This window comes from Eurytemora carolleeae, unplaced genomic scaffold (assembly GCF_000591075.1).
Source record: "Eurytemora carolleeae unplaced genomic scaffold, Eaff_2.0 scaffold695, whole genome shotgun sequence".
Lineage (NCBI taxonomy): Eukaryota > Metazoa > Arthropoda > Copepoda > Calanoida > Temoridae > Eurytemora > Eurytemora carolleeae.
The window spans coordinates 1-23,091 of record NW_019396891.1 but is presented as its reverse complement, the minus strand read 5'-3'; the positions used below and the strand labels follow the sequence as shown (position 1 = coordinate 23,091).

Here is a 23,091-nt window from a genome sequence, read left to right as displayed (position 1 = left end):
ATATCCGCCCAGTAGGTTTATAATTCTAGTGGAGAAAATTCGATATCCGCCCAGTAATTTTATAATTCTAGTGGAGAAAATTCTATATCCGCCCAGTAGGTTTATAATTCAAGTGGAGAAAATTCCATATCCACCCAGTAGGTTTATAATTCTAGTGGATAAAATTCGATATCCGCCCAGTAGGTTTATAATTCTAGTGGAGAAAATTCGATATCCGCCCAGTAGGTTTATAATTCTAGTGGAGAAAATTCGATATCCGCCCAGTAATTTTATAATTCTAGTGGAGAAAATTCTATATCCGCCCAGTAGGTTTATAATTCAAGTGGAGAAAATTCCATATCCACCCAGTAGGTTTATAATTCTAGTGGAGAAAATTCTATATCCGCCCAGTAGGTTTATAATTCTAGTGGAGAAAATTCTATATCCGCCCAGTAGGTTTATAATTCTAGTGGAGAAAATTCTATATCCGCCCAGTAAGATTTTTGTATTTTCCTTACCTGTCGTCTCGTACTTCTATAGAACTTTTTACTTAGGATATAAGTACAAATATTATGCCAGGGGTGTCAAATAAGTATTTTTAGTCTTTTTTTTATTTTTAATTGCCAAAATCTTCACTTCAGAATTTTTAATTAACTAATAAATGCTTGATTTTACAATTAAGATGCATTTCTTTTAAATAGTTTCGAAAAAATAAGAATTTTTGCGATTGCATATGGAAATAATCGACGTTTTGAATTTCAAAAAATATTGTCTGGCAAAAGTGTTTGTCTGCTGGAGTTGCGNTAACATTGGAATTAAAAGACAAATACGAAATCGTCTTTGATAAAAATTTGCATTGTAATACTTAATTTTACTTTATTCTATACGTAATAAATATAGAATATTTTATATTTACTAGGCTGTTAGGGCGCTTTGTGCCCATCTTCTTTTTTAATTGTGAACGTTTTCTCTTTGTATACATTGTTAAACAAAAACAACAAAAAATTTCGCGGATTTTCAAAATTTTCAAAAATCGAATTTTGTTAGAGACAAATTTTTGAAAATTTGAATATCCATAAACCTTCCCTGCAGGAACATGTGAAGTCCCAAACAAAATTTGTGCCCGATCGGTTCAGCCGGTTTAACGTTTATTGGATACTAACAAACAGACAAGCAAGTATATACCGGGTGTCCCACGAAATATGACAGTTGCTGAATATTTTAAAATGTCTTCTTCCATAATTTGTTAAGTTATTTGATACCAAGAAAATAATAATAAACATCCTATGGCACTTTCATTATACTAAAATCAATCCTAGATTAAGATATGAGTAAAAGATTTTTCTACCGAACTAAACTGCTAAAAGTCTTTAAATCGAATCCAGTATTTGGAAGACGACATTCTAAACTATTCATCAACGGTCATGTTTCGTGGGACACCCTGTATATAGATTAGAATGTGTGTTTTCAAGTGTATTTTTAAATAATAAATAATTCAATCTCATACTTAGTTACTAAATTTTCAGAAAAAATGATAAAAAACTGTATAGAGCAGAATTGTAGGCGGAGTTCATTTCTGAAGGAAAGCATGATGCATATAAAACTTAATAAGTTGAATCTTATAAAATATCAGGCTTTTAAGGCGCTTCGCGCCCATCTTCTTTAATAAAATTTATTCTTGGAGTTTAACATTGTTACAAAAATCTGAAATTTTTAGAGACCAATTTTTGCATGTCAGAGCATACATAAACCATCTTTATTGAAAAGACGACATTTAATTAGAGAATTCTTAATGTTATATCATAAGGCTTGAACTTAAGGAGCCCATACAAAACATATCGTCACTAAACTTATCACCACAAAACTTATCAAAACATATCTTATCAGCGACAAAACTTATCATTACAAAACTTATCAAACTACAAAACTTATCATTACAAAACTTATCATCACAAAACGTATCAAACTACAAAACTTATCATTACAAAACTTATCATCACAAAACTTATCAAACTACAAAACTTATCATTACAAAACTTATCATCACAAAACTTATCAAACTACAAAATTTATCTAACAATATAACTTATTAAAACAAAAGTTATCAACTAAAAAACTTATCAAACTATAAAACGTATCAAACTCAAAACTTATCAACAAAATTCATGAATCTAAAATTTCAAATCATGGAAATGTTCCAACAATTGTTTAAAAATCCGAGAATTTTCAAAAGAAAATTCGGTAAACTCTTAGTTTCCCGGTCCCTTTACCCGAGATGACGGCCAACTTTGTTCTCTCTCAGAAGGGTACACACTTACTTAGGGATGATAAAAACGAGCTGTACAACAAGTACAGAGAGAACAAGGACAAGACCATGGTGACCTTCCTGGTGAACACATATCCGTTCAATATTGCCTCATGTGAAGTTCCGCACAAAATTTGTGCCCGATAGATTCAGCAGTTTTGACGTTTATTGGATACAAACAAACAAACAGACAAGCAAGTAAATATATAAATTAGAATGTGTCTTTTCAAGGGTACTTCTTAAAAATAAATAATTCAATAACTATTAAATTTTCAGAAAAAATGATAAAAAACTGTGTAGAGCAGAATTGTAGGCTGAGTTCATTTCTGAAGGAAAGTATGATGCATATACCACCTAATAAGTTAAATCTTTGTAAATACCAGGCTTTTAAAGCGCTTCGCGCCCATCTTCTTTAATAAAATTTATTCTTGGAGTTTAACAAAAATCTAAAACTTTTAGAGACCAATTTTTGCATGTCTGAGTATACATAAACCATCTTCATTAAAAAGACGACATTTAATTAGAGAATTCTTAATGTTATATCATAAGGCTTGAACTTAAGGGGACCTTTATACTTTTTGAAAACTAATTTAATGTTTCTAAACAGTAATTTATTGAAACATTAATTCTTCGGATTTTCTTCTCATATGAAAAGGAACCATGAACACGAACTCTAATTTAATAATTCCTTTACAACCTATGATATTTGGGACTCTTATCTACATATTACAGAATACAAAGCTTGCAATACACTAGGTAACAAAGATATAGGGATAAAAAAATAGAAATTTAGCAATTACATGTTTAGCTTTATTTTGGACCAAAATTTTAGAAGTTAATGATGGATTAATTCTTTGCGGATTAGGCTTGTGCTGGAGTATTCATATTTCAAACAATTTATTTCATAATGGTAACTAAACCAGGTAAATGCTAACAGTGTATTCTCTAAATCTCTATTTCTCTAAACCAGGAGAATTCTAACAGTGCATTTACTAATGCTAACCAAACCAGGTGAATTCTAACAGTCTATTCACTAAACCAGGAGAATTCTATCAGTGTATTCTCTAATGTTAATTAAACCAGTTAAATTCTAACTGCGTATTCACTAATTCTAACTAAACCAGCTAAACTCTAACAGTGAATTCTCTAATGGTAACTAAACCAGGTAAATTCTAACAGTGTATTCTGTAATGCTAACTAAACCAGCTAAACTCTAACATTGTTTTATCTAATAATAACTAAACCAGGTAAAATCAAAAAGTGCATTTACTAATTTTAACTAAACCAAGTGAATTCTAACAGTGCATTTACTAATGTTAACTAAACCAAGTGTATTCTAACAGTGCATTTACTAATGGTAACTAACCCAGGTGAATTCTAACAGAGTATTATGTAATGGTAACTAACCCAGGTGAATTCTAACAGAGTATTATGTAATGGTAACTAACCCAGGTGAATTCTAACAGAGTATTATGTAATGGTAACTAAACCAGGAGAATTTGCACAGTACATTTACTAATGGTAACTGAACCAGTTGAATTCTAACAGAGTATTATGTAATGGTAACTAAACCAGGTGAAATCTAACAGAGTATTATGTAATGGTAACTAAACCAGGTGAATTCTAATAGAGTATTATGTAATTGTAACTAAACCAGGTGAATTCTAATAGAGTATTATGTAATGGTAACTAAACCAGGTAAGTTCTTACAGTGAATCCTCTAATATTTACTAAATCAGGTAAATTCTTTTAGAGTAATTCTTTAATACTAACTACATATAATCAGGTAAATTTTACTCTATTTAATGCTAAAATAACCTGGGGCTACAGTGACGACCAGTGAATTTTGCGAAAAGAAATTTGTTATTTAAACTATTTNAACAATATGTCCCACGAAACATGTCAATAGCAAGACAACTTGAGCGTCGTCTTTGATTTTTGATATAATTTACGGAATTTCTTTTGTAAAACTAATTTTGCAAGTAAAATTCTTGAGATTATAATCACAAAATACCCCTAGTCCTGGCATTTCCAAAATGTGGTCTGCCTTTTTTGTGCTTTTAACATTTCCCGAGATATGAAGATTTTTGTTCAGATTTCGACAATTTTTGGTTTTAAAATCTGAACAGAATTCTTCTCTCCGATAATATTGACAGCACGTAAGGCAGACCACATTTTGGAACTGCCAGGACTAGGAAAGTTTTGTGGCAATTGTCTCCAGGATCATACATGTTCAAGTGGATTGACGACCAAATATCACAAATAAATTCCAAGATCAAAGCCGACATTCAAGTCGTCTTGCTACTGTAGAGTTTTGTTGGAAACCCTGTCGAGTTTCTTGATTCCAGATTTAGCTCCGAGAAAAGAAAAAGCAATGAGACGAGTGCATTTTGTAAAAGGAAAATAATAAGTTAACATAAATTTACTAAAAATCAATCAAGCTTTTTTTAAAATTAAAAATAATTCAAAGTATTTCTGTCGATTTATCCGATTTTCAGAATTTCAGAGAAGCTAGACATAATACTAATTTTCAAATAGATTAAGTTTAATCTCTGGGGATTAGAATATATGCTCTTGTTTGCATTAAAGAGGGTCCCATTTCATATTAGATTATCCCCAAGCTTTAACTCCAAAATATGTACAGAATACTCACAAACTCTGTATTTTCTGCATCAAAATGTTTATATTGGCCCTAAACATTTTCATAATTTTTGTTACAAGTCTCAAAAATCGCAAATTCTAAGCTATGTACGAATTATAATACAAATATTATGTGTTACACCCATTGTATACTGTACGATGTTCATGCAATTACTATTTGGAATTTTGACTTTTTATAAGAAGAAAAAAACATCGCTTATTATTAAATAACATCGCTTATTATTAAATAATAACATCGCTTATTATTAAAAAAAAACAGATGAAGATCTACCCATTGTATTCCCACACTCCTGTATCAGGTAAAGAGATGGGCTTCATGTTTACGAACAAACTAAATTTTTCATAATGAACAAAATATTTCTTGAACGGTCAACGATGTCGTCGTTCAGAAAAATGTACGAAGAATAAACGAAAAAAATTGGATCGTTTAAAGAAATTAAAAAACGAAAGAAAACAAAACGAACGATTTAAAATCATTGACGATCGTTTGCATTTTATGGATCGCTATAGAACAATTTCTAAATGATCGTTGGAACAAACTTGAAAAAAATTGTTTATTTTCTCCTTAAACGAATGATCTCACTGTCAAAGGATTTAATTGATCGATCGTTCAGCTTCACAGAATAGATAGAAAATGAAAAAGAATTCTGAAAATGAACTATTTTTTTTTTAACGCCTGAAAACATCGTTCATTAACAAAACAGGTTGTTAATGAACGATGAACGGACGGATAAAAAAGCCATATGGCATCTCTTATCAGGTATTTTAGATACAATGTTTCACAATAAACATGATAGTTGAGAGACAACAGAAAGATCTTTTTTATCTCTGAAGAGTTTCCCCAGTTTAAAATTTGTCAATAATACTGAGTTATGGTCGGACATATAATTACAAATACTGAGTTATAAATCTTGAAAGAATGAGATTAAAACTTATTATAAGAGTTTCGTATGCGCTATGGTCACATTTTGTTTGTTTATGTTTAAACTGCATACGGTTGTATTTAGTAAAAAAAGAAAATTGCAGTATACACACAGAGTAAACTTGTCCGTCTTCACTGTTCATCTTGCGGAGACATATTATAGAGACATCTTTGCAGGCGTTTACCCTTTTCATAAAATAAACTCTAGCAGACATAATAATATTATAAGGTATTACAATGCTAATTCATAACAAAGACGATATCCAATTCGTCAATGAATTCTCATGTTTTTTGGGACACCCTGTATATGACGATCTAAAGGTTGAGTTAGGTCTTTTGCCTTAAATAAAGTCTTTAAATTCTATTCGGCAAACAATAGCATGCTTAAGATGAAAAAGAACAAAAATTTCAAGAAAAAAGTCTTCATAAACTTAATAAAGTCATCTAGGAAATCTCCTGCTATATGGGTAACCTTGTGTTAATGTTTCAGAACCCCTAGGATAACCTCAAGAGCAGTGGATTTTATCTTATGCATCAAACATAACGAGGTAATATTTATTAACATTAATCAGGGGCAGGGTATATAAATACGTTTATTTCAGNGGGGGTTCAACATATGGAGGTACAATTAAAATTTCCGTATTCTTAAAGAGATAGTAAGCGTAAAGTTTAGTGACACCCTCCATACAAAAATAGCCCGATCAATCTGATAAAAAAGTGGAAAATAACTGAAATTGACACAAGTTTTAATTTCTATTTTTAAGAGCTTTATAATATAGTAAATTTAAGGATCGTGTAGTTTTACAATTGTTCTTAATGTTTCGGACTCTTTTTATCTATAATTATGTTATTGCAATGGGTATTATTAAGTGCTAACAAATTTTTCGCCCGCATGATACCCATTACAATAAAATATATAGTTGTATACAATTAATTTTACTCTTCTTATTAAATAGCAGGTCGATAAACTTACTTAATTTCACCCTGTTGTAGGGTGATAAAGTGACTTTTTCGCCCTGTAGTGAATATTGCAAAAAGAAAGAACTAAACAACTAGAACAGTTATGGAGTCTCCTATATCAAAATATCAAAATCTTTATAATTTTAGTTGATTTCGAATGAGATACTCAGAAAAGGTAATGGCTCTATCTAAAAATAGTCTCAAACATTAAATCCTTTAATGATATTCAACTAAAAGGCAAGGAAAAACGGCATTAAAGTTTGTATTACTGGTAGAGCTGGTAGAGAAATACAATCGAATACACATTACACCAAAGTTTGTAACTTGCAAGTATGGTTTTCGGGAAAATTATCATGCTTGGTATCTTAATATTTTTGCAATTTATTCAAAATTTGTATCATTTCGAACCTCAAATCCATGTATTGTCCTTAACGCAGGTAAATATATTTTGATTCAGAAATTCACAATTTGTGAATTAGAAAGTCTACAAGTCACTCAAGTCATGAAATAGAACTTATTTAAAATAAGATGCATAATAGTTACAGAATTTTTATTACTGCAAAGTTTTGTGATTGATTATCAGGCTTGCTTCAAATTTAGAGATGGGCACAGTTTCTTTGAACGAACAAAATTTTTCTAGGAAAAAAACGAAATATGGAAGAACAAAATGGATCGTTCAGAAAAAGGAAAAAAATATTGCTTATTAAAACGAACGAAAAAACATGAATGAACAATTTAAAATTGTTATAACAAACTTTAAAATACGATGTTTTTTTCTTGAACGATCAATTTTCCAAAATATTTGAAACACCAGATTTTTTTCCAACAAATATTTTAAAAACTTTATAATAAAACATCACTTAACATCAAAACTTCATAAAAACTTTATATTAAACATCCATAGGCATCAAAACTTTATAAAACTTTAGATTAACATATCCATAACCATAAAACTTTATAAAACTTTATAAAACTTTATATTAAAACATCCCTAATATCCATATTCATCATAACTATATAAAAAACTTTATACAAAACATCATTAACCATTAAAACTATTTATTGTGACTGTGCCTTCAAGGCTTCAGTTTTATTTTATTTTTATATATTATATGCATTTTGATATAAAGGTGTATTCATACACAAAGATAATTTTTCATGTATGAATGATGTAGTTTAAATTTTTCGAATATTTAGTTTTCCAAAAGAAAAAAATTACAAAATTATGTAAAAATAGGCGACAATAATCATTACACATTACACAACGTATCATCTCAGTTTAAATTAATGGTCTGGCTTAACCTATTATAAACATAATCGATCCCCTTAACCTTTGATTATTTCTATAAAAAATGTTCAACAATTTATTAAGTTTTAATGGTTAGGTATGTTTTATGTTAAAGTTTTATTAAGTTTTGATAGTTAGATTTGTAAAATAAAAAGTTTTATAAAGTTTTGATGGTTAGGTATGCTTTATAATACAGTTTTATCAAGGTTTGATGGTTAGGTATGTTTTATAATATGGTTTTATTAAGTTTTGATAGTTAAAAATGTAAAATAAAAAGTTTTATAAAGTTTTGATGGTTAAATATTTTTTATAATATAGTTTTATTAAGTTTTGATGGCTGGGTATGTTTTAATAAAGTTTCATACAGTGTTGATGGCTAGTAATGTTTTAATATAAAGTTTAGATGATTAGGGTTGTTTTAATTTAAAGTTTTGATGTCTAGGGATGTTTCAGGAAAGTTTTTAAAAGTTATTTATATATATATATATATATTATGAGTCTTTTTTAGATTGCTATAGCTCGGGACACAATTTATAATGATTGATAAAGTACACAATGATTTCAGTTTTATAAGATATTTTATAAGAATTAGGATTATAAGGTTCATGAATTAGGAATGTTCCACGGAGCTGCAGTGACAGTAATGATGGATCTACTTGCTAATTATCCAAATGGAACTCTTCTAGGTACAATTATCAATTCAACCTTTTATTTCTGTTTGTCATCGAATTAGCAATTTTTATACAAGGATGATTTTTATAAAATATTTACATATTTATAAAACAAGAAACACCCTGTATTTATATATAAAGTTGTAATCTCTGTTTGTCAGTTTGTTTGTCCGATCCTAACTCAGGAACCCCTCGACTAATTAGCCTCAAATTTTTATTGGGGAACTCGGGAGACCCACGGGAATATTCTTGGTTTTGAGATTCTAAGTTGAGTGGGCACTTTTGTATGCCGAGTCCATTAACACCTGATCCAATCAGGGTTCAGTCATGTGTTTGTAGTCTATTCTGAACCAATAGAAAATGTATGGCGGTAACATCTATTTTTCTATCTATCTCATTATCCAATTAGAGTTTTGAATTACTCAATCGGCGCTATCAGTAAATGGAAATATTTACTTCTACTCATACTATAGTGTGGGTAGACTTCAATAGTGAAAATTTAGTTTCCCGGTAAAATCGTTCAAGTGGGGGTAAATATAGTAACCTTGGCATTGCTGGGTTCCCATGCTAGTTTATTTATATAGAGAGATAGATAATCCATAATGATTTTTTTGATTAAGACCTTGGTTCTAATCTTGGTTCCTTCAGTGTTGCTGCAGCAGCATTCAATTACAGGTAAAGAGAGTATCCTATCCTGCATGTTCACCCCGGAATGACCATGGGCAAGATCCATTCGGTTTCTTTAATTTGAATTCAATCATGTGTTTGTTTATAATTCAACAATCTGTAAACGTAGAAAATTGTCATTTTATACTTTTTCGGTTAGAAAACATATACGCCAAAAAATGAGTAAAAAGAGAAAAGTAGAAAAAAATAATGTTGAAAAGGCCATATTGGAATCGAAAGTTACAGTTTTCTAGGATAAGTTACAGTTCTCTAGGATAAGTTACAGTTCTCTAGGATAATTTACAGTTCTCAAGGACATGGACCGAATCCTTAAATCTGTCCGGCTCTTTTTTTATAATATAGGTCGGGGGTAGAATCATTGATAAAAACTCTGAATTAAAAAATCTTGTTGAAAAAATGTAAAAAATTGAATAAAAATACTTGCCATGATTAAACATTTTTCTAGAGCTTTTTAAACTTAGAAAGGGTTAAAAAGCCACGCTTTAAATAACTAAACTGACTTGAAGTTTATTTGGATTTGTTCCCGTAAAATATAAGTATATGACTTACAAAAAACTGTTTAAACAGTTTTTTTCTTCACAAATGCGACAAATATACACATCCAGTGGCCTATTTCTAAAGGTCTAGAACAACGTTGATATTCCATTTAACAGTAAACTTTAGTTCTATATTTAACCTAATCTATTTATTTATATATAATAATTTAACCTAATTTATTTCAGTTTTTAAAGTTTGAAAATTGTATAAACTTTAGCTCTCACAAATATTCTTATGGAAGCTCCAATTTGCATTTATTTAAGATGAATTTACAATTTTCTGAAATTAAATTGTTACCCCATACAATTACAACTATGTTTACAAATCCAGAGTCAATAGATAAGATGTCCTGTCTTAAAGGGACTGTAAGCGTAATTTCAAGTGACCCTCCATGCAAAGATGGCAATGCCTTATTCACAACGGTACCTTTGAAACATTTAGCTGATCAATTTTGTGGAAGATTTTGTCAGTTTTCTATAAGTAGAAATGCGCAAGTCACTTGTGTAGAGAAACCACAATTGAAAATAAGTTTTCAAAATTAAAAATCTCTCAGAGATATTGAAAACCCCTCAGAAAACTTCTTATAAAAATTTAGATTTCTCATATAATCTCAAATAGATCTAAAGATGGCAAGTTTTCTCGCAAAAATCGATGAAAATTTTGCTAACTACTTCTTGAAAACTTAAGCTGAAAACAAGTGCTTAATAGTTTTAAAATGTATATGTCTAGGGTTTCCAAAAATATAATTGAGTTAGTAAGCAAGAAACATAAAAGACCAAAGCGATGCAACACTTCAAAGTCGAGCCAGTATAGAAAATGTATTTAATCTTTTCATTGCAGCTGAGATCTTTGTGATATAAACACTTTTTAAAAAACTTTTCTGAGTTTCACTATTTAGCTTTCCATAAATAACTAACTAACGAAAACAAATAAAAACATAAATACTAAATCTTACTAAAAATAATATTTCTGTTTTCAGTGTTGTCTCTGTTGATCCGTTTCTGCACAATCATGCTTATTCAAGGTGAAATAAAGGTCAAATATTTATAAAACATTAAGACATAGATTAGATATAAATAGATATGAAGGCATTCTGCCTAATAACTTTACCAATTGTTAGTATATTAAGAGATTTAGATATATACGGACTGCTTATGACAGCTTTCACAGGATGGGTTAAGTAGGCCTTTAGCCGTACCGGCACGACATGCTATATTCTTACAAAAGGTCTTTGACTGCCATCTAACCACCACTTTTTGCATATAATACTCATTCAGGGTTTGCTTTTACTATTTTTAAAGCATTACTTTGACTTTTAACAGAAAATATATAATTTATGAATTTAGTCAATTTTTGAAGGTTTTTCAAAAGAATCCTTAAATATTCCTGAATATAAACATCTGCTTATTGGTCGTGTACTCCATTTGTACACTTTGGAACTCGTTGTAGAAATATCGCAGATTCTAGCCTTTCATAGATCTCTGTACTCTTATCTCTGATTGAGATCTTTCTATATTATTCCCTTTGCTCCCTTGCCATCTGAAGAAAATAAACATTTTGACACAGACTGTCTATATCTGAGTCTAGTTGACCATTAAAGTTAAATTGTTTGGTAGGTGTTAAGGCACTTATTAAGCATGTAGAATTCAATGTTGTATTTGATGACCAACCAACCAACCTTTCCTACCTTTGCTTTATTTTCTGCATTGATTAACTTGTTTCAATCACCAGAATACATTGTTATCACGCATCAACAAAGTATTTAATCAGAAACACTCCAGAGACTCCAGAGGATAAAATGCCAAGCGTACAATATATAATGATTCTGTTATGCAATCATTCTTATGACCTCAAAATTATTAACTACCTTCTAATCTATGTATATTCAATCTATGCAATGACATTGTTTTTGATAATTCCTTACATTCTTGATATGGCGTGCTCTATAAGCTCTTTGCAATTATAGGCCCGGTACTTGAAATGACCGGCCGGAGTTTACAGTGGAAACCTATGTGAGAGGAGTTTACAGTGGGAACCTATGAGACGGAGTTTACAGTGGGAACATATGTGAACGGAGGTTACAGTGGGAACCTATGAGAACGGAGTTTGCAGTGGGAACCTATGTGAACGGAGTTTACAGTGGGAACCTATGTGAACGCGGTTTACAGTGGGAACCTATGTGAACGGAGTTTACAGTTGGAACCTATGTGAACGGAGTTTACAGTGGGAACCTATTTGAACGCGGTTTACAGTGGGAACCTATGTGAACGACGACCATGTATGCATAATGTGGAGAAAAAAAACTGTTTGTGGAGAAAAGAAACTGCTTGTGGAGAAACAAAAAACTGTTTGTGGAGACAAAAATATTTGTGGAGAAAAGAAACTGTTTGTGAAGAAAAAAAAACTGTTTGCGAAGAAAAAAAAACTGTTTGCGAAGAAAAGAAACTGTTTTTGAAGAAAAAACTGTTTGTGGAGAAAAGAAACTGTTTGTGGAGAAAAGAAACTTTTTGTGGAGAAAAGAAACTGTTTGTGGAGAAAATGAAACTGTTTGTGAAGAAAAAAACTGTTTGTGGAGAAAATAAACTGTTTGCGAAGAAAAGAAACTGTTTTTGAAGAAAAAACTGTTTTTTGGAGAAAAGAAACTGTTTGTGGAGAAAAGAAACTTTTTGTGGAGAAAAGAAACTGTTTGTGGAGAAAAAGAAACTGTTTGTGAAGAAAAAAACTGTTTGTGGAGAAAAGAAACTGTTTTTGAAGAAAAGAAACTGTTTGTGGAGAAAAGAAACTGTTTGTGGAGAAAAAGAAACTGTATGCGGAGAAAAGAAATTGCGTTTTTGACAAAAAGTTCTGATTTTTAAATCTTTCTATCTTTTTATATCGATGTCGTAGACCTTTCACATTTCAAACTATGAATTTTGTTAGATCAAATAATCTAAGTTTGAAATATCCTAGGGATATTCCTTCAGGTTGCACACATATAGGGATTAGCAAATTTAAGTGTGTGGCAAAAGCTCAGTTCCTTTCATGTTATTATAAAAGCTTCTGGTTTGAAGGATATTTCGCCTGTTTCTTCAATTTCATTCTTAGAAAAACACAATTTGTATTGAGCTTGATGAGAATGTCATATCAAATAAAAAGAAAATATCATGAAGACATAATATAAACATTAATTAGATAAATGTATGTGTGGTGATGTGCATTGAGTTAATTCCTGTTTGGTTCGTTTTCTGCCGATATTTTCTTTCAGACTCCAAATTTGGCATAGTATAAAAAAGACATTGTTTGCAAAATTGTTTATATTATAAACATGTTTTTCTCTTACATTATACAAAATTTGGACCTTGACATAAAATTTAGGCAAAAAACAAACAAAAAACAATTAAAAAACAGCGTGTTATAGCTTTCTTTTTTGGATCCTTTTCAAATGTTTTTTGTATAAAAATATTTTATAAAAGTTTGATAAAAGCAAACCTTATCTTATGAAAGTTTTGAAAACTTGGGCAGTTTTATTAAAAATGTGTACACTTTACACACACATACACTACACAGTCCACACATTGATTTTCATTTTATGTGTTTTTCAGCTGATGCTTTTGACAAAAGAATCTGTTGAATCGTATTTTTATCCGAATATTTACGCAAACTATCTCTAAGATATTTTAAAGGGAGTGTTCGCGAAAAATGAAAGGGGGTAAAGACTTACGGCGAAAAATAAGCGCTTTTGATTGCTACTAATCTTATGTCTATCTGTTGCGTCTGTAAGGAGAAAATTGTTAAAAACGACTCATGCCGAAGAACGTAGAGAGTCCATACAAATTTAGAAAGTTGCAACATTGAACTCGGATCGTAAAAAATCAATTTAATTCTAAACCAATCATTCATATATTACAAACAATAGTCATCAATGATTTTTCGACGCATTCTTATATATAGTTGATTTTTCATAATGTTTTTTTTATTTCTTATGATCTGAAAACATTTATTCCTGTTGTTTCGAGGATTTTTGACAATGAAGACGACATTTTCATATTTTCCAGGAATGTTCGAAAATCCAGCGCCAGCGAAATATTATTAAAATAACAGAATTAAAAATATTATGATATTTTAACAATATACAAAGCGCCGAAAAAAAATCGATGACTATTGTTTGTAATATCTGAATGATTTGTTTGGAATTAAATTGATTATTTTATTATTCGAGTTGAATGTTGCAACCTTCTGAATTTTTATGGATGCTACGTTCTTCAGCATGAGTTGTTTTCACAATTTTTTCCTTATAGACGCAACAGATAGAAGTAAGATTTGTAGCGCTCAAAAGCGCTTATTTTTCACCGTAAGCCTATACCCCCATTCATTTTTCGCAAACACTCCCTTCAAATTCAACATTTTACAGGTTGAGTACCTCGTTACTTGGATCCCAGAAATATGTAACCTACATTCAAAACACTGTCAGGTAGAAATATATTAAATTTTAAAGGGTGTCCCGTTCTACATGACAATTTCGAAACAACTTAAAGATCGAGAGTGTTCGCGGAAAATGAAAGGGTGTATAGACTTACGACGAAAAATAATCGCTTTTGATCACTACTAATTTTACTTCTATCTATTGTGTCTAAAGGAGAAAATTGTTAAAAACGACTCTTAGGGAATAACGTAGCGTCCATACAAATCGAGAAAGTTGCAATATATATGACTTGGATCGTAAAAAATCAATTTTATAACGAACAAATCATTGAAATTTTAAAACCTATAGTCATCGATTATTTTTCGAAACATTCTTATACAGTTGATATTTTCATAATATTTCTTATTTGTTATATACACAATCACTTGAAAAAAAACAATTTTTCGCTAGGTGTGTCTACCACGTGGAATCATTATGAGCATCGAGAGCAGAGCCCCTTGGCGGACAAACAAATTGGCATTTAAGTGAATTGTATTCAAAGCAAATACAAAATATTATGAAATATTACTGTATATGAATGCGTCGAAAAATAATCGATGACTATAGGTCTAAATGATTTGTTTGATATTAAATAAATTTTTTTTACGATCCGAGTTATATGTTGCAACTTTCTCAATTTGTATGGAATGGATTCTACGTTCTGTTGTATCTGTACAAGTCATTTTTAACAATTTTCTCCTTATAGACGCAACAGATATAAGTAAGATTAGCAGATATCAAAAGCGATTATTTTTCGCCGTAAGCCTATACCCCCTGTCATTTTACGCGAACACTCCCTTGAAAAGCTTTGTCTAATAAAGTTTATTTTAGATTTCCATGTTTTTTAAAACTTTTTATTTTTTAGATTCTAGTACAATAGATGGCCACGTAGACTTTGTACACTCTCAATACAGCTGTATTCTGACGTCATAAGTGTCAATTCAGTTTTGTGTTCGACAAAATTATTAATAATAGTGATGATTTTAGAATAAAGTGCTTATCTCACAGTAAAATAAGTGCAATTTTGCGTGTTCTTTTTTTTCTGTTTTTACGTTTTTTTATTTGATCTTGGAGACATGTCACCTAATGTGAGAAAGTTTTGTTTTCCTTGTTATAAATTTGACACTTGTGACGTCGTGAATCGTTTATTTCTCTGTTGCTACCATATTGTACTTGATAATCTATTTGTTTCTACGTAACAATGGAGTTATAATCAGAATCCACATATTTAATCAAATAATTAAGTTTCAAGGGTACCGTTGTAAATCGGGCATTACCATCTTTGAAAGGAGCTGGTCACTGGAAATCACGCTTACAGTCCTTTAGAAGTTTAGACATCTCAATAATTTTATATGAATGTTTTTATTTTTTAGCAATGGCACAGAACCCCTTTACCCCTGGTTCAGGGAGCCAACTAACCAAGGTGAGGAATGAAAGAAAAAATATTATTTTTGTTGATGATTTTTGTTCGCGTGACATGGTAATTTTATGGTATTGGTAACATATACATACAAACGATATTACTGTTTTTGATATAATTTGAAGTTTTATTACTTCTACTCACAGCTTTATTTGTTTTGTATATAACATGATTAGCAGTGGTTCTGGTAAACATTATTGACCTTGTAGCGTTGACGATTTGTTGCGTTTTAATTATATACAAGCTGAAGGACCCGGCGTTGCCCGTGGGAAAAAATGTAGAAAAAAATATTTTAGATTATTTTTTAGCCTTTAACACCCCCGACCACCCATGAGTGTCCACAAAAACTGTCAGCCCATTTATTTCAGCCGTGTTTGGCCGGCTATAAACAACATAAATATGAATGTCTTGTTTTATTATAATACCAGCTGAAAAAAAATTGGAAAAAATGGAAAAAATAAAAATTTGAGAAAAACTTAATTCTTAAATTTTTAGCCTATAACACATGGGTGGCCGGGGGGGGGGGGGCACCCATTACTGTCCACACAAATTTCAGCCCATTTGGTCCAGCCGTTTTTTCAAATATTTAGTCTATAACACCCCCAGGCCACCCATGAGTGTCCACAAAAAAATTCAGCCAAAACGGTCCAGCCGGCAATACGGCAATACGCAACAAATATACGAATGTCTTGCTTTATTATATAAATATAAAGTTGTAATCTCTGTTTTTTAGATTTAATATTTATTATCTAATTGTTCAAATAATCTCCAATTCTGTAAATATGTTTTTAAATAAATATTTAAATAATGTTTAGGTCGGATTTTCTTCGTAAACAAGGAATCAGCTGACAAGCTTCCGGTAAACCACCATTTTGTTTAAATTTGAAATTCAAGATACTTTGCGCCCCGAAATCCCATAAAATCTAAACACAAATGAAATAAAATAGACAAAAATTTTAGATTATATACAGGGATACCCACAAATGATGAGACTTCAGAGACGAATTTTAATTAGTATTTTTTCTACATCTTTATGATTTTTACATTGTTTGGCAAAAACCAAATTAAAAGCTTTAGTTCGACAGAATTAAGAATTAATGTTAGGTCGTCTTTATAGTCTTATACATCATTAGTAAACCTGTATTTTGGGAGTGAAATATTACGCGCTAAATATTGGTTTTGCACATATACACATATGCATTCAAGCACACTCCCTTTAATTCGTTTTTAGGTTGAAGAAATAGGATCTCCTGTTCATCCTGTAAATCTTGAGGTATATTTTTCAAGGGACTATAAGCGTAATTTCAAGTGACCCTCCATGCAAATATAGCAATGCTTGATGGTATACTTTTATCTGATCAATAATACGGAGGATATTGTGGTTTTTCTAGGTTTAAAAGTTAAATCTGATAACTCGGATTTGTGTTCCAGCAGTAGAAGTGAGCCATATTTGTATAGATACCACAGTTTTCAATAAAATAAGTTTTGAACTTAGAAATATTGATATTCAATAGGATTTATACTTTATCAGACAAAGATAAGCTCATAGAGCAATTAATAAATTAATAATAAACTCTATCTTTTAGTATTACACATTTTTTTATCTTTTTTATTTGGTTTTGCATGCTTCAATATATAGATTGTGTAATGATATGTAAAACGGAACAATTATGAAATTCTATTCGTAGATCAAAATCAATCAGAAAAATCAGGTCTCTGAATTTTGTTAAATTGTGTGATAATTAAGTTTATTTTTTAAGCAAATTTAAAAGTTGAGTATTTTCTTAAATAATCATTATTTAGCCGTATTTAAGGTATATGGTTTAAAATCGTTTTTTAATTCTAATCCTTCTTACTTTTTCATTTGTTAATTACATTTTTAAAAAGTAATGCATATGAAAAATATTGGAATTATACATAAAATATAGAAAAGTTTTTTACTGAAATCTTCGATTGAGCTTTTTAAAAATAAAAAATAAAAATAAAAAATTTTCATACTTTATCTTTACATTCGCCAAAAAACCTATATTTTTTAGGATATTTTGGAGACGATAACAACAGAAATTCTAATAATTAAAATAGATATAGAGGGTCACGAATGTAAGGTAAACCTTTTTTGAAAAAAAATTTGTCAATAAAATATTATTATTAAATGAAATATTTAGGCTCTACTTCCATTTCTAGAGAGACCCGAGAAGGTAAAATCATTTTTTTAAATTGAAAATATAATTTTTCTAAACAAATTAAAATTTTGTTTTTTAGACGAAATACGTGCCATACATTATGATGGAGTGGGTGATTATAAGAAGAAACAGAGAAGGACTTTGCCCAAATCTTAAACAACTTGTGAAGGTACTATAAATATAAATTACACGCTTGTAAACCCAGCTTTACCTGGAAACTGTACTTTCCCTATAAACTATAAACCCAGCTAAGAACATTCCAAGTCTTCCAAATTACCTAATCAAAATTTAAGGGGTTCCTGAGTTATGATTGGACATAGACAAACAAACCAACTTTATATTATACTAGCGCAGGATACAAAGTTTTTTCTACAAAAGTCGACCAACTGGGGGGGTGGGGGGTGTAGAGGGGGCTCGTTTTTGAAGATAAACCTTTTCCCTCAAAACTTAAACTTTTCATAGAAAACAATTTTTAAAACGATATTCGTTTTTAGATTGTGCACGAGTATAAAACATTTCGGAAATAAGTCGGAATTATAATATTTATTGTTATAAATCACTCTGGGTTACCCACAAAGGATAAAACTTCAGAGACGATGCACGGAATTTACACTGTCTGAGGCCGAAATTAAAGAATTTGAGCCACGACTTTAATTTAAGCCGCGGCTCAAATATGGTTGGGTTCTCTTAAAATTGTATTCAATTTTTCAAGATTTAAGCCGGCGCTCAATTAAAACCGGTTTTTGGTGGTTTTGAGACGCGGCTTAGATTCATTAAATTCGGACACTGTTTCCTTATATCTATGATCACCTGCAATTATATATAAAATTCTTTCTTTCTAAAAAAAGCCACATTTAAGGCACAAGACTTATATTTGAAGAGTTTCAAGTCGTCTCTACAGTCTCATTCTTTGTGGCAATCCCTGTATTCGTAAAGGACTTAAAGATGAAGCGGTGGACTTTGCTTACAAAAACTATTAACTTTACAAAAATGAACTAATAATTTAATAGTTTAAATTAATTTTAAGGCCTTTCTTCAAGCAGGATATTTTCCGGTTGGGATGAATCTAAGAAGAGTCAGGTAGGAAAATGCAAATTCAAATTTTTTTATCCATGAAATATTTTCTGCCCATGTTGTAAAATAAAAAGTCGGATTCTTAAAGGGACTGTAAGCGTAATTTCAATTGACCCTGAATGAACAGATGGCAATGCCCGCTTTACAACGGCACCCTTGAAACATTTGTCTGATCATGTATTAACTAGATTTTTTTTTTGATTCTTTAAAGAGTTGATTTATTTGCAGTTTTTTTTTTGGAAAATTGACCTTCACATTTTTTTTGCTGATAATCGAATACATGTAGAAAATGTCAGAACTAAACACTTTTCGAGTCAGAAAAACTACGATATCTTCCCCATTTGTGATTAGGTTAAGGTTTCAAGGGTACCGTTGAAAATCTGGCATTTCCATCTTTGTATAAAAGGTCGTTTGAAATTACGCTCACAGTCCCTTTAACAACAGCATTTGAACATAATTTAAGTTGACATATGAATTTCAAAAAAAAAACCATTTAAGTGATAACCAGCAAACTGTAGAAGGATACTTAACTGCATTTGATGTTGTTACAAAGCAAAAAGCTTTATAAGTAAGTCATTGAAACATTTCTCAAGTGAAATGAGTCTGATTACACTGCACAATTGCTGTATCTCTTGTTCGTTAACTTCCTATTCCAGAGTTTTCTGGTTCTTACTGGAGCAAAGCTTAATTATTTGGGAAAATGTTTGAAACGCCGAGACAATAGTTTTCAAGCAATATAATTATATTTCAGCCTGAAAACAGCCAAGTATTGGGATGATGTTATCTGGGTTCATCAACAAGCAATATTCTAATTTTCATCAAAATGTTTTTGCGGAAAGAGAGAGTTTCTGAAAATTATATGAAAAATTGAAAAAAGATACTTAATGAAAATATTATTTTATCTAAAAGCAAGTTTTTCTCATTTTAAAATATTTTTGAAACAAAAAGGTTTTTCTAAAGTAAAGCAGCAGAATTTTAAAGTAAAAATTTACAATTAGAAAACTCAAAAATAGTCAAAACATTACATTTTTTCTACTGGAAAATTAACTTTTTAATTGTCTCAGAGATGTTAAAATTTTGAATATACAACAAAAAATACTCCTTTATAAATTTACAGTTTTATCTTTAACAGTGAAAATGTCTGCTTTAAAATATTTCTGTTTGGAAATATGGAAAACTGAATAAAATAATCCGGAAAGCTATAAAGAGAACAAAGCTAGAAATGACACCAAAAATATTCATGTCATTCTTGGAAATTGATTTTATTGTTATTCTATTCATATCCTGCAGAATTTAAATATATGCTTACAGGGTGTCCCTCGTCAAATTGGATTGTTTATAACTCTGAATTGCGATTTTCTGGAAAAATGCAAAAATTTTTAAAGAATGAATTATCTTATTAAATTGTACAATTGGAAATTATAAAAATTTGCATTCAGAGAATATCTGTATATTTTGGCGTTAAAGCAATTAGAGATAATCCAATATGATATGGAACGCTCTCTGTACATAAAGATTCTTTTCATTTTTAATGTCCTGTTTTAAATCTGCATAATTAATTTTTAAGCATTTTTCAGCCCTGCCCTAGGTTAAAAATTGTAAACCTTATATAGAAGACTTGAGAGGTTTAAAAGTGTAAAAATACTGTACGTAATCATAATGTGTAAAATTTTTATTTTCTTATTGATACAAAATCGGAAACGCACATTTTTACCTATCTGCGTATCTGCTTAACAAGTGTTTACCTGAAATATTTTTCTTCATATAAAAAAGTGACCACGAAATTTCGAAAAAATTGCGCAAAGTTTTAAATAATTATAGGATTATGTGTGTACGTTGAAAGATGTTAGAAACTTTCCATAACCCTATAAAGGCCCGGGGGTCTGAATCTATGTATAGCCTGGGGGGGGGGGCGTTTGTCGCCGCCCCTAGAAAAGGCCTTAGATAATAGGTATAGGGTTGAAATGCATTTTAATAGCACAATTTGTCATGGCCAGCTCAAAGAAAACAAATTAGACCGATAGTTTGGGTGCTAGGGAGGGCGGAAAAAAAGCCAAAAAAGGGTCAAAAAATGAAGAAAAAAAATTTTGTTTCAAACAAATATCAAAGTGTGACGCATTTTTCTACATGTAGTTTTTAAGGACTTTTAAAAAATAAAGTTTTTAGCTCTGTAGTTTTAGTCTCAAAGAAGAATGGGCTATTTTAAATTTTTTTTCACAGACTGGACTTTTTTTCTACCCTGTAACCTACCCTATAAATTAAAAAAATATTTTTTTTATCCTTTAAATTACTATCCATTAAAAGTCACAAAATTTCACACAGTGATAGTGTCAAAAATGAGAGTGCTAGGACAAAAAGCTACAGGGGGGGGACGTCAAACGCCCCCTCAACCTGTTTAGGGTTAAGGCTCTTTCCCAAGCGGTAGCTTCCTAAGGGTATTTTGCAATGTAGATACTTCCCAACTGTGCAATATCACAAACAGCGATTTCCCAAATCTGTCCTAGCCGCAGTACTCGGACCCCTAGCCCATCCTAGCCGCAGTACTCTTTTTCCAATGCATCCTGCGGCACCTCAGAAGGCCCAACATATAACCTTTGGAAAATTGCACAATTGGGAAATTGCCACCCTTTGAAATATGTGAACAATATCGTCACACCCTACAGCCAACCTAAAGATATAAACCAGAGCCAGGAACTTAAGACAGAGTATTGTAATGAAACCCAGTATAAGAATCCCGTTTTCAGGAATGGGGTCAGGCAGTTTTGTAGAAACCAATTATAAGATTTGGACCCTCCTCTAAACTTAGGAACCGTCCCTTTAATCTACAATGAGCTCAGAAGGAAAACAAACCAGAAAATATCTCAACTTAGGCAAACTCTAATAATCTTTGGTAGCGAACAAACTCAGAAAATCTTGAATCTAGGCTAAGACTTCCTGTAATTTAAAGCGACCCTTTTTTCAAAAACCTTTACTTAACAAACTGATTGGTCATCTTAGTTTTTTTCTCTCTCTCTGAAATAGATAATTTTTAAATGTGGTTTCTCTATATAAATGACTTGAACTAGTTGACAGAAAAATAAAAATATCTTCTGATTGTTTTACTCAGCTAAAGATTTAAAAGATACCATTGTGAATCTGACAAGTACTAAAAGGTCACTTTTGTCAACAGTCACTTTATTGCATGCCACATATTGTCCATGGAAACATTATACAAATCCATGATGAAAGGATTCCTTTCAATACATGCAAATTGTTTTTCAGCTATTTTTACTCACAGGAATAAATTCACAATATCTAAACTATACATTTACAGGCTATTCAAAAATCCTCAGATACTACATGTGAAAATTGTTCCAAAAAATGTTTTTGGTTTTAAATCAGTTTTTTGTACTAAAACATGCTAATTGTTTAAATGATTTTATGATGTATAAATGCAGTGTTTCACAAAGAATCTTTAATAATACCCAATTCGATGAATCTTGAAGAAATTTATTTTTCGCTTGCGTTAGTAAATATTTCGATTTTAAAACAAGGCAGAACAATTTTTAAAACTTTTTAAAATATTGCTTCTATATAGAATTGCATTCCTATTCCGAATAGTTGCAGTCCATGCAGATTTTCTTCTTATATAGTCTTATAGTACCCTGCAAAGTTTTATTCTCTGTATGCAACCCTGTATATTCCATTGACCTTAATGTGGGTTTTGTTGGTTAATATGTTTCCTAGCTCAATCAGTCTTCTGCTATATATAGTGTATTCATGTTGAAACATATATATAGCTAGTATAGTGGTATTATTGTATATGAATAAAAATCAATAAAGCAATGCACTGAGTTTCTCAAATATTCAACAAGTCGGTTTCCCTTACAATATATTTATATACAAAAGATACAAAAATACAAACTTTAAATCGAACGATACTTATACAAACTAAATATTATGAATCAAATCAGTTTCATCAAA

At 30.6% G+C, this 23,091-nt stretch overlaps 1 protein-coding gene across 1 annotated transcript; it reads left to right on the top strand.

Annotated features, from left to right (window-relative positions):
• Window positions 1-2,846: 2,846 nt before the first annotated feature.
• On the top strand, window positions 2,847-19,999 carry LOC111709836 (uncharacterized). Its single transcript, XM_023483754.1, has 17 exons — window positions 2,847-3,207; window positions 4,633-4,683; window positions 5,205-5,244; window positions 6,358-6,415; window positions 6,975-7,002; window positions 8,730-8,801; window positions 9,407-9,461; window positions 10,990-11,034; window positions 14,401-14,460; window positions 15,825-15,874; window positions 16,687-16,730; window positions 17,103-17,144; window positions 17,908-17,976; window positions 18,037-18,069; window positions 18,134-18,223; window positions 19,082-19,134; window positions 19,880-19,999. Exons 1-17 carry the CDS (start codon window positions 3,192-3,194, stop codon window positions 19,938-19,940), a joined length of 867 nt encoding a protein of 288 aa, XP_023339522.1. The 5' UTR covers window positions 2,847-3,191; the 3' UTR covers window positions 19,941-19,999.
• Window positions 20,000-23,091: the final 3,092 nt, after the last annotated feature.

Bases quoted from the DNA above. Each gene is read 5' to 3' on its own strand.
- LOC111709836 (XM_023483754.1), top strand. The intron at 4,684-5,204 runs GAAAATAATAAG...AAAAAAAAACAG, and splicing joins ACGAGTGCATTTTGTAAAAG to ATGAAGATCTACCCATTGTA. The intron at 15,875-16,686 runs GTGAGGAATGAA...AATAATGTTTAG, and splicing joins CAGGGAGCCAACTAACCAAG to GTCGGATTTTCTTCGTAAAC.